Source organism: Sparus aurata, chromosome 6, assembly GCF_900880675.1.
Source record: "Sparus aurata chromosome 6, fSpaAur1.1, whole genome shotgun sequence".
Taxonomy (NCBI): domain Eukaryota; kingdom Metazoa; phylum Chordata; class Actinopteri; order Spariformes; family Sparidae; genus Sparus; species Sparus aurata.
In genome coordinates, this window is record NC_044192.1 from 34145251 (window position 1) to 34158466 (window position 13216).

At 41.9% G+C, this 13216-nt stretch overlaps 1 protein-coding gene across 8 annotated transcripts in view; it reads right to left on the reverse strand.

Moving 5' to 3' along the window:
• Positions 1–13216, reverse strand: part of iqsec1b (IQ motif and Sec7 domain ArfGEF 1b) — a 233083-nt gene that overhangs the window by 71293 nt on the left and 148574 nt on the right. The window contains exon 1 of one of the 8 annotated variants that reach the window (XM_030420307.1): positions 6030–6678. The exons of the other annotated variants lie outside the window; for them this stretch is intronic. Coding sequence (XP_030276167.1) covers positions 6030–6106 — 77 coding nt within the window. The 5' untranslated portion in view covers positions 6107–6678. Of the gene's footprint in view, positions 1–6029; positions 6679–13216 lie in introns of those variants that run through there. 8 annotated transcript variants of the gene reach the window in all.

The window sequence follows — 13216 nt, forward strand, 5'->3', positions numbered from 1 at the left end:
GGTATACTCATGTTCTGGCCCAATAAATAGATAACAATTATTGTTTTATGAATAAGAATAGCTTTGTTTTAATTTCTCCTCCTTTATGTAGCCATTTCACTCATAAGTGATCAGCAGTTTGCAAGTGGTTTTCAAAACTTTTCAATTTGCAACATGTTGGAAAAATCCGGCTGGTGTAGTGCAACTCCTCTGCATTTAATCCATCCCTGACGAGCGGTGAGCAGCCACTGTATGGCGCCAGGGACAAACTGCAGCTCCATGCCAAGGCCTTGGTCAGGGGTACTGACAAGAGAATTGTCCTAATATACATGTTTCGATGGTGGTGGGAACTGGAGCACTCTGAGGAAACCAATGCAAGCATGAAGAGAACATGCAAACTCCACACAGAGAAACCCTCCTCCAGCCAGCAAGGAGTACAGAAATGTCAGCAGCAAAATAAACTTCTTTACTAAAAATTAGAGTTAAGAGTAAAAGTGAAGAGTGAAGAGTAAAAGTCCTTATACAGAAGGAACCCTTTCACAGTGATTCTAAATATGTATCATATTGTTGTAATATTGCTTTTTACCTTAACTAAGGGAAAAAAAATATTGTTAGTTAGTTGCAGAGATTTCATTTTCAGTTGGTTCTCATTGTTCACTGAATGAGTTCAGTGATGGGCGTAACATTCACAGTAAATCTGTGTTTTTTGTGGCCTTGTGATATGTTGTTTCCTCCAGTCATATAAACTGCTTCTTCAGTTGAGTCATTGGTAATAGTTGGTCATAGCAAATGCTCCAAACAAACCTTAGCTGCATGTAAAGGATATGCTGACCTGCAGTAATTCAAATCCCAACAGTGACCACGTGAGAAGCCTGCCTTTGTTATTTTAGTCCTTTAAGAATAGTCAAGTATTTTCACTCCCTGTCGGCCTCCGTGGCCTTTCCCCGAGCAGCTGCTAAACATTTCTCTCCATGTCAGTCTCTCTGTTCGTCTGCCTGTCTGTCTCTCGTTGACCCTCACTCTCATGGCAGGCTCCACTACTGGCAATTAGGATGAAGACAGTAATGAGGTTAAATGGCAGAGAACTGAATTCCCTGCTGCCTAAAGTTAGCCCCCTCTCTGAATATCCCACATACAGTAAGGAAACAAGATCAAAAGCAGACGGAACAGGGCAGATATAATTAATGCTAAATACAAACTAATCAACAAAGGGAGCATCAGTATCACCCTGTGCTGACACATGCTCTGATTTACAGTGACTGCAGCTCGCACCGTGGCGGTGTACACATTCACACAGCAGATTGATTTGACAGGGGTTTTAGACTTTGATGTTTCCATTTCACGGCATGAAGAAAATCACAGAGAGAGTAGCTGATACTAAACTGACCCTACAAGGCATATCTGCTGCTGGGTAGGGGAGAATGAGCTGACAGGCTGAGCACCCCGAAAGCATTTGGTGTGAACAGGCTGCTGGCAAAATGTGACAGCGCTCAGTGTCAGTGCATGCTCTGAGGACCAACACTTTTACTGGCTTGTGCTTGGTTTGGCCCATAAATGAATGCAATTAGCACTCCATTAATGGCGCCAGAGTCTTTTTAACACAACATTTCACATGAACCAATTCATTACAGCAAGCTCAGCCCAGTCCTCAGGAAAAAAATGTTAGCAGTAAATTTTTCTCCAAACCACAGATATGTTCAAATTTGTATGTCTCATAGGCTATGAACAATATTGACATGTCTACAAAATGTCTCATAACATGGTCACATTACATGTTAATTAACTGACTTTGATGTTAGGAAGTGCAGGGGATGATGGCAGAGTTAGAGGTGACAAGGCCAAGTCAGTAGGTGCAATTCGAGCTGGCATTTCCAGCCATGTTTGTGGGGACAAAATATTTATGTTTTTGACAGGAAGTCATGACATCTGAAACTGTGTTTGTGGCGACAAATCAAGTGTTTTAAAAGAGATCTTGGGACATGTACTTTGCTAATATTCATTGTGGAGATTGGATCGGCACGCTACTTTTGTACTCGTTAACTTATTTTACAGTGGCTGTCTCTGAGCAAGAAAAAACAAAGTAAGGTGGTTGCAATTATTTGGCTGAGCTGGTTTGGATCCTAAAAGCCTCTGGAGATGTATCAGGGATTCATCTACATTTGTAAAGACCACTGGGATCAGTCTAAAAATGACCAGGGACCTGCTTCATGCCTTTTGAAAGCCTTCTGAAGTCCTGAATTCGGTCCTCAGCAGTGTGTGCTCCCTTGAGTCCACAATGAGTGTGGAATATTAAAGGCCACGGCTCTGTCTGTTAACTTCAGATAAAAACACTGCAATCAGATGAATCCTTGAGGAAAAAGGGCAAAGTCCTGATATCTGTGCATGGAATTGAAATACATAAAGGAGCCACTTTTATGTGCAATTATTCTGTCAAGTGTTAGTGGTGGTACATGGAGGGGCTCAGGTCACGTCTGCCTGGGGAAAAGTGGATGAGAAGGAAATGTGAGGCAGAAAGGAGTCTGTGGGTGTGAATGATGAAGGGGAGGGGAGATGGCGGTGAGGGGGAATGTCTTCAGCTCTGATGAAGTACCGTGTTTGGACAGTTTGATGTGGGCCAGTGACCCACAACAGCAGAGAGGGTAGAGCTCTATCGAAGAGTTGTTAACTTCCCGCCTTAACTCCAGCTCGATGTTGTGAAATCTCTCAGGTTCTTCTCACGCCTCGTCAACACGATAGACGTTATTGCCAACCCTAGCTATTATCACACTGGTAAATCCATTAGCAGACAAACAGTGGGGGTTGACAGATTACCAATGGGGTCATTGATCTACTGGAGTCAAGAGGAAAATGGAGACATGTTACTATAAAAAAGAAAAAAAGATTTTACCGGGTCCGTTGAACGCTAAATTACAAATAGGACAAAACATTGTCTCTTAAAGGTGCACTACGCAGTTTTGGAGAGGAGAAATAGAAAGTCAGAATTTAAATATTTACAATATTAATGAGGATATAACACAAGCACAGAATTTTGTATTTTTTTCCCCCATAACTGAATAAACAAGCTGTTCTCAGAGGAAAATAAGCTCGAGAGGTGACAGGGTAAGTCAAATGGTATGAAATTGTTTTGTCCATTAAGTCCTGTACTACGGTGTTAAGAAATGCTACTATCTGAATCTGATTTCATCAAATTTCACACAAAACTATCTGTATTTAGACTTACAATAGGTGTTGCAGCACAGGTTCTGAAAATTGTCACGATAACGGGTTTAATCTCATGCCAACATTTGCTAAAAGGCACTAAAAACAAGGCGCAGCTGAGACTAAGGGGAGGAGTCAGGGGATCATCAAAGTCAGTGGGATATCTCACCTGGGCACCATTGGACAAGTGTACAAAATGTGGGCGCAATTCATTCACTATTTGTTGGAGTATATCAGTTAAAGCCATAGATGTCAAACTGCTGGTGGGAGTCTCTAGACCTCTGCATGTTGCAAATAAAAACTATAATGAGCAGCTTTGTCCTAAACCTAATACTGACACAAGAACAGAACTGAAGCAGTTCACTGTCAGACTCCCTAAACAACTCTGAACCTTGCAGCATATATATACTTTCCAGTTCCACCACAGTCCAAAGCACCACAAAGGTTTGGCTCATCCTCAAGCATGATGAAACAGCTCTCCATCATCCATCCAATCACTGACTGCTATTTAAATGGGAAACACACAAGCATTAAGCCGTGTCATGGGGGGATATTTTTGTTTTCACCCCCAAGAGACACGTCCGTGTGGATGAAAGGGTAGGGGGATGGGTGGACTCATGAATAAATATGACCTGGGGGTGTGTGATAATTCACGCTCAGAGGTGCTCCTCTCCACATCCACTCTTTTTTATTACCAGTCTCTGAACCAGACCAAGAGTTTGCTCACTTCAAATGACCCCACAGGGTGTCTTTCTCATTACACAGAGAAAATGAGATGGAACAGAGGCCAGGAAAACTTGCTAAAATTAGCTATCAAGCGGAGTGTGTCACTTATTTTGGCTGTATGGTCCTACACCGCAAAACTCATTTAAATGTTTTTATGGAAGGCTCTTGTAATAAATTACTTTCAGTTGATGTAATGGACCATTTTACAGATGGTTGAATGCTCACTGACTAAACAGCCTTTAGTTGAAGGCTTTGATTGTTAAAGGACACTGATAGTATCCCAGTCCATAGTTTTGTATGCTGTTTGCTTAAATTTAGCAGTGAAATAGCAAATCTAATTTCCTACTAACACACAACCAAAATATGGTTGTGTGTTAGTTGTTAAGTTGTGTGTTAGTTGTTAAGTTTGTTAAATCCCCTTTTCACTTCCTGTAAACTCATTATTGGTAAGCTAACCCCTTGCCATACTGTAGTTGACTATTAGCTTGTGGGTCATAGAAACATGCAGAACAATATCATGAGCGAGAGGTCTGTGTTTGGTTGTCAGTTGGCAAAAATGGACATTCCCAAAGACTGTGCTTGAGCACTAATTCATTAATTTGCCTTTCATCCAGACAGCTGATGACCTAGCGTTTAACTACCTAGTAACATGGCAGAAACAGACTCCACATGTGGTTCAGTTGAGTCCCCTGTAAGCAGGGTTAAAGGTGCTCTATGTTACAATTCGTAACAATTTTCAGGTATCAATAATTTGTTCATGGGCCATGTGTAAGCAGTTTGTAATGTAATATGAAAAGTCCAACCCTTCCCCATCGCTCTCGGTTGCCTAAACAAGCCTGTTGACGATTAATGCTGCTGGCCACAGTGGCTAACGTTATTTAGGAAGTGGAGTCCACTAAGTGAACTAATGACCAGATTCCTGCATAACACAGAAGTTCCACAGAGCCCCTTTAACATCTCATCAACAAACATACCCCAAGCATACAGATTATTGCTCAAATTTATATTTCAGTCTGTCCATCTTGAACCACTAACTGCTAATGATACCCTCACACTGCAGTCCTGGCTGTCTGTCACAATATGTGTAAAAAGTGTTGTGATTTGAGACAGCTCATATGGCCAAGGTCATCGGTGTTACTTTGTGTCACCTTTTAATATTACACAGACATTTTACACATTGTGTAAACACAAAACACCTAATTAATCTTAATTATTCATTACCCAGAGATATCCTGACTCTTTGTACCTTGTGGGGTCAAGCTCCAAAAAAGGCACTATTCTATGCTGCCAATAATGCAGCTCAAATGCATGTTTTTAACCATGTCTTCCTGGTAAATGCCAATATTTTTTTTTTTAATTGATGCACCTACTTTGCAACCAAGACTTTCTGTTAAGAATCTGTGTCCTAGCCCAAACTGAGATCACCCTAATGACATTACAACGGTCCTTTATTCAGTCTTGACAAAGCTCATCCACAGTCCCAAAAACATATATACAACTGTGAAATCTACGCAATTCATGCAACCTCAAATTGCTGGTAATTATTCTTGTAATGTTACAACCACATCCCATTTTTACATTTGATAACACATGTATAGTAAATACATATCACATGATCAGATATGTGGACGCTTAAGTGCTGGATGGAACAACAGTGGACTACAGGGCACGTGTCGCCTCATGCTGTCGAGCCAATAACTATGAGTGGGACCACACACACACACAATAGACTGAACGCTGCACTGGAGCTCGTCAGGAGCAAACCACAACAATAGAGCTCCCATTCAGTCCAGTTGACCTTGCTGACACGTGGGCCTCATGCCCCATTTCAGCCTCTCTCAACACAGGAGGAGAACGAGCACGGGGGCTGGAACGTGGTGACTGTTCATTCATGACTGATTCCAACATGACACTTTACGACACAAAAGAGCTGAGGAAGCCTGTTCACATTTAGGACCAAACGCCTGATTATATTGTTAATACAAATCACTGACTGTGACAACTTGAAATGTTTGAAATTAAACAAGGTCTTATCTATGTGTCTTTCCTCAAAGCGTGGAAATGATTACATTTTAAGCTTTAAAATCAACATACACTGAATATGCAGCATGTGTACAGCATCTTACCTTTTATAGAAACCATGCAGAGGCTGGAGACAGAGAAACTGCCAGTAATCCATACAAAAAGCTTTGAATTTCAACATTTTGTCTGCCAGGTACAAAGGCTCAGATCAAAAATGTTATTGCGCACAGGGTCCATAAAAAGCTTGTTTGAAAAGAATGGCTTACATTTAGAAGAACAAAGCAAATCCTGCACAGTTTAGGCTGTGTTGCAAACAACACTGATACCCCACATGGTGCTGTCCCATCTAAGCATCTGTCTGCCTGTGTGTATCTGGGCCACATGGAGGGGGCTGAACCTGCATCCCTCTGCTCCCGTTGTTTACGCTGAGCAGTCCTGTCCTGTCCTGTCCTGTCCTCCCTGTAAGTACAGGCATAAGCTCCTAGTGTCTTGTCTCTAGCGGTGTCAGCCACTGGACACTGCTAGGAAAAAGATTTGTCCCAACATAACCTTTGTACAAAACCTCCTCCTTGTCCTACGCCTTGCCTCCACGTTCCCAGTCAGTCAATAGCAGAGGAGGTTCCTGTCTCCATCGTCGCTGCTCCTCAGAGTTGAGTTACAGCTGCTCCTATTGTGTAAGCGGCCACACTGACAAGGTCTGACTCTGCTGCGCCTCGCCGGGCCAACAAAGCACACAAAGACCTCCCTCGGTGGCTGTATCAATTAGGCTTTATCAGATGCTGCACAGCCCCTGCCAGCCCGGGTTGCTAACAGATGAGCTAATCAGCAGCAGCACATGGTGCAAAGAGGGGTGAAGCCAGCACCCATGAGGGCCAGTCCGACACACACACACACAGACACAAACATGTGCACATAAAGCCTAAGCTGGTTGCCAGGACAACCTTAAACATAGCAATAAAGGACACTGATGGATCCTTGATGTTACTCTTGCTGATTGGTTGAACAAGGGAGCTCAGGGTCAGGACAATCAACCAGAACTGGGATCTGAATATTGGTGCAGCTCTATCGCTTACAAAACATTTCTATTTAGAAGTCCACTTCGGATTTACATCACTTATTACACTCATATTTGAATCAGGTGCCTCCATTAAAAGAAAAAAAATGTGCTCCATCAGTACAGACACATTGTGAAACTTGTAAAAATAATTCTGCTTGAAGAGGAACAGATGAGTACAGATGCATGAATGAATTAATGATGAATATAGAAGCACAGGTCATCAATAGTTTATGACTGCATATGTTCACCAAGTACAAATCTGTGCAAAAAAAAATCGGCGTTGAAAAATCACACAACACACATTTTACATAAAAAAATAAGAGAGTATACCTCAGGGCCAGATAGTTGTCGGTACAGCTAAGGGATGAAACGCTGCAGCAATGTGGGTGATATCAAAGAAAAAGTCAACAAAAACTGAAATAATCTTTTTAAATTTAACTTTACTGATGCTCACGTGCTAAACAAGCCCCGTCACAACAGCGTGCCACGGTCACACTCCTGTTTGATACGGGAATCACTGCTGAATGAATCTCTACCATAATGACTCAGCCCTGTCAGTAACATCCTGGCAGAGATGTTGAAACGCAGGCTGGATGATGATACCAGCTTTCAGCCCACCGTGCCGCGGAGCAGGCCGGTCGGGGAGCTGCGTGAAGCGATACAGCAATTATTCAGCTTGGCATACCACTTTGAAGTGAGAACAGACAGCATTTTGTAAAAGGCTGCGAGTCATGAGAACAGCAAAGGAAAGTGTACAGTATAGAACAGTACACTGTGCAGTGATGCTGCCCACCAACACACAAAAATACCATCTTATCTTATGTTACATGTCTAGAGCCGCTGATTAACGTTTTCGACTAAAGACGTAATGATCCTAAAGCTATATTGCTCTCTAGTAATTAAAATCAACAAAACATCATGAATATGGGCTGCACAGCTCGATGGGTATGCAACAGGGGCACTCCAGCAATTTAGTGCTACACAAATTAAAAAAAGAAGGATCAAAATCACAGCAGAAGAGGCAGAGATATCCTAACGTTTAGTCCAATATAAAATCAAAGGAGGCGGAAAACAAGCTGTAATTACTGAAGTGACAAGTCAACTGGAAGCCTGCACATAACACTGTTATGTAGCAACCTGTACCCTAACCTGGTCGCTAAGGTATGAACGCACAAAAGCTAGCTTTTGGTGGGGTTTATCCCTGTTAATTCCAGGGTTCACCTCTCTATGTGCAGAACTAGTTCACACCAATGCTATTTTGTTGGGGCACCATAGTTGCATCTTGGGTTTTCCCCCATACCAGAATGATAGTGGATGCAGCCAGACCTCAAATCCGAAACAGGTGCCGGTGCAAGACCATAATCTATAGAACTTTGACTTTTTAACCATATTCAGGCTGGTTTAGACAGGTTGACATCTTCTCTGGGCTGTGCCGTTACCAGCTACACCACAGATTGCTGTAATGTAATGTTGTACATTTGTTTGAATTTATGCCATGGCTAGGAATGATGCAGTCAAAGTTATTTCATTTTTATTTCCTTCATTCAGTGTCTCAAGGGGAGAGGTTATTATGGACTGGACAACACATCTTTCTCTCACTTTATTAAGGACCAGTGAAAACACTTTCCTTTGTCCCAGTGACAGTCAGGGGGGGCATCCCACTCTGGGGGGGTGGCAGCACATTATCGATCAGATGGTGGAGCCAAATGGTAGACCATCTATCATGTAGTTCTGTAGAGCCTGAAGTCTACACGCAGCTACGGTGCGACGTTGTCCATGCCTGTTCACCTCTGCATCCCATGTGGACAAAAGACATCTGATGCCAGAAATGACCATTATTTATTATTGCTTCATGTCTGTTGTTAAAGCCTCATCATAGGAACTCTCATCAAGCATTCAGTCAGAAAAGATGAGGAGATTCTGTATTGTGAACTGTCATGCAGACACTAAGGACACACATCTTCTAACAACTATACACTATTCAAAGATGTAAAGTAGGAGCTGTTGTGTTGGCTGTAGCAGGTGCAGCTCTTCCTGCACCCAGCTGTGGGCAGGAGCTAAATGAACTGGGGGAAAACTTTATGGTAATAACTGCAGCATCCATTTGGAACCTGGGAGGGCTGAGCCCTTCACCCCAGCTGAGCTGTGTTTTAATTCACAAGCTTTAACTAGCTTAGGTGTGAGAATCAACACACCCGGCGGTAGAAACAGTAACAACAAACTGACAACCAGCACAGTGACTGCACTATTCATTTTGTAATGAGGACTCACAAGATACACTATAAACTCAGGGAAATCCCACCGTGTTAATGTGTAGTTCAGTGGGTAACGCTGGGCGTCAAATCTCTGTACCGTCAAAGGGAAATTCTGGTATGTGTCAGGTCGAGCCTTGTTCTCAAAATTAGTTCACTATTAGTATTGCTTATGCCAGGATTTTTCAATCCTGGGTCGAGCCCCTTGCCCTGCATGTCTTAGATGTTTCCGTGTCCCAACACACCTGATTCAAATTCAAATCAGGTAAAACGTAATATCCAATACTCATGATGGACAAAAAAATATAAGAATGTCACCTAGTTTGACTAACACTGAAATGTCAACACTGCCCAGACTGGAGCTTCACCCTACTGCTGTCATTTGCACAAATGTTAGTGCATTCACAGTGTTAGAAGCTATTTTATGTCTAATTACATGTGTACTCATATACCACAAACAGATGTTTAAGCATTTTAATTTTAATACAAGCTGCATGCTTGAGACACAGGCACTGTTGTGTACATATACTCTTCGTGTTATGCCAGAGGAGTACCTAAAACATCATAGTTAGGCCACTGACAAAACTCCTGTATTTGAAGTGCTTGCAGTCAGACTGGAAACTGCAAAGACAACAGTCAAGCTGGCAACGGAACACAACCACTAAACGGTCTGACACTAGTCACACTCCTGCTGGTTGTCGCTGAGAAAGCAGTTTGAGTGATTTCCCTCCAGTAAACACATTTGAAGAGATGTCAGAGTTAGAGAGAGGGCTGGGCTCAAGGAAAGGTCCTAAAGTTTTAAATATAATAATTTTTTTTCATCATAAACATCTATAAATTTTAACATTTCCAAATCTCAGCCAGGGAAAGAAAAAGAATGTAGCAGCTGTTTTGTTATTCTTCCCATTCATCATTACTTACATGCTGGGTCTGTTTGTAGAACATGTTTCCTTCCCACTCCAGCAGGGAGTGATTATTGGAAAAATACAGTGGTTTGTGTTTCCTCGAGAAAAACCAGCTGAGGCAACAAACCTCCTCCAGCAGCCTCACTGTTCTGCTGATTCAGTTGGCAGAACAGATCCCATTATCTTGTTTATCCTCATGGAAATTAAACAGTTTACCATGCGACCTACATTTCTCAACAGATTCAGGTCTCAGGCAGGCGCTGAGGAAAGGACTTGCTGCTGGAGTTGAGAGAGAGCCTGAAATTTGCATGATGTGATCGAGATAAGAGTTTATGACTCGCTCCCTGTGGACCCGAGGCAACGCTTTACGGACATAACCGAGAGAATGCGAGTGTCGGAGATACATTGGTGCGATTATGTAAGGGCGGCACCTCACCCTGATCGGCTCTCCTCAAGAGTTCATTAAAGGCCTCGCTCTCCTGCATCATATAGTGTTTCCTGTCAGGTAGAGGGTGTGTTCCCTCTTCACCTGCTGTGCCTGCATGCTGTATTAATTCCCCAATAAGAATAAGGCCCTCTCCCTGCAGAGATGGCAGCCCGTGATAAACGGCCAGCGCTGGTCTTATCGTCACCTCTACACTTGGAGCTCAGAAAACCAATAAAGATGGCCTGCGGCGTCCCACCTCGGCCCTAAAAGCCCCCATGAGCCTGCTGCCACCCGGGGGGATGGCAGCCTGTGTAATTGGAGCTATTGTGAGGCCATGAGGAGCCAGCTGAGGTCTGTGCGTGAACGACGAGTGGAAAGAGGAGGAGGTCCTGTACATTGTGCCCTCATATGGCTCACATTAGACATTGATTGATAGCTATCTTCCTGAGCTTTGTTTTTGACTCGAGCTCTGCCCAGAGGACTGATCTTCTCCTGAAGACTGAGGCTTAGTACGCAGCTTTGGGTGATATTCCCAGCAGCTCAGTCACGGAGGAACTGTCACATACTGGAAAATGACAATACTGTCACACAGGAGCATCCATGATTCAGTTGATCAAGTGTAAAATTCTGCATTATTACCTTTCTTTTATCCTAATTTGGTCTACAACCAATGATTATTTTTTTAAATAATGTTATCTACTGATTATATTCTCAATCCACACATTAATAGCATGATGTGTTGTTGGAAAAAGTACCCCCCCCCCCCCCCCAAAAAAAACTGGATTTTAGGAGACTAATTAAACTGGAGCATTATGCACATTCCCAAAGTTAAACCAATGACTTTTATGCTTAAGCTCACTTAAAAATTAAAGTTCAGTCATTCTCTACTCACCCCAATACCGATTGAAAGTTTTCTAGTCCACAAAAAATATTTGGAGCTCGAATACACAACAAAACAGAGTCGCAGCATTCACCTAAACAAATGAAATAGGTTGGAACTTCCCTCTAGATCCATAACTGATTTGGAAAGACATTATTTAATTCATATTTATGCACAGCCGAGCTTGTGCATCCATTTAAGATGCGGTGCACGCTCATGCATTTAGCTTTGCAGCTACAAAGATTTGGGCTTAAAAAAGGGTGTAAAAATAGTATTTTCAAATCAATCTGAATCCTCTGGAGACTTGGGTTGCACTGGACGATCTGTATGGAGCCATTTTATTTATTTTTTTCCCAATGTTTTTCAGTTGTTTAGAAGAATGCTGCAACACTATATCCAAATGCAAATGTTTTGCGGACATAACCCGACTTTGCCTCGGACTAGATAATGACTGATTGAATTAATCAAAATTTTTAGGTGAAGGTGCAATTACGTAGGATTTGGGCTGATTCAATAATTGACATTATCAATACCGACAATGACTAATTTCTGTCAATCAAACGTGAGAAAATAGTGAGAATTGCTCAACACAAAAAATATGATGTTTGATCAAAATAACAGTCCAAACCCCAAAAGTATTCAGTTGACAATGACCCAAAACAGAGTAAGGCTGCAAATCCTCTTATTTGAAAAGTTAGAACCTAAAAAGTTTGGCACCTTGTTAAAACACAAAATCTACATTATGTGTCAATTAATGAACAACGTGATTTTCTACAAATCCATTTAAAGTCAACATATTGACTGAGAAGGAACTAAAATAAAAAACAGAAAAAAGATTTTCTGTGACGGTGGTAAGAGAGAATATCTATAACAGTGTATATGTTCCAATAATATACTGATCAGCCTTATCATTGCATTCTTTAACTTAGACTTGTGTTTGTGTCAGTTTTCACCATGACCTGTAGGTATGATGCAAGACAGATTTCAAGAAATAAACATATTTCTCATGAAGGAAAGACATTTTCTCATTTTCTGAAACGTTTTTGATTGACAACTGGACCATTCTGAGTCCATTCTTTATTTTTGGCCAGTGATAACACTGTTAATGTGTTCAGTGAGCCAGACAGTGTTAGGGAGGGTTAGCGGCTCTCTCCAAGATGCTGCTTATCTCCATCGACCACAATAACTCTGCAGTCATCTGGACTGAGGATGATTGTGCTCTCAGGAGCACTTTAATAAAGCCTTACAGCTGTGCTCCCTCTAGTGGACTCCTGCCCTCGAGATTTACCCCAGTGAGGAAGCCCTTCAGCAGAAGTGCGGTCACACTTGTCAGTGTGTTTCACCTCATGGAAGCCTCTCTGAGACGTCTGTGCTAAGTATCAGTGAAAGACAGTCTTAGGAATGATTAATGGTGGCATTATTTGCAATTTATACAGTTATGTAGTACAACTGATACATCAGCAGGGTGGTACTATAAGCAGATATTAAGTTGTCATAGACAAGCTCTATTGTTATATGGGGCACATTTTGGCAAATATGCAAAGATAATGCAGTAAGTTTCAGCAATGTAGCACACATTTCATTTTTAAAATAATCTTCTCTCTCTCAACTTTCATACACTCCTGTATTTACTGTCACTGTTATAACTGTATACTGTTACAATAATGTTTATTGTTCAACTGTAAAATATCCCCAGAAATGTTGCGACACATCTCTAGAAAAGACATTTGAGGGATCTGCAAAACTAGCTGCTCATTTCATGTGTTTTTG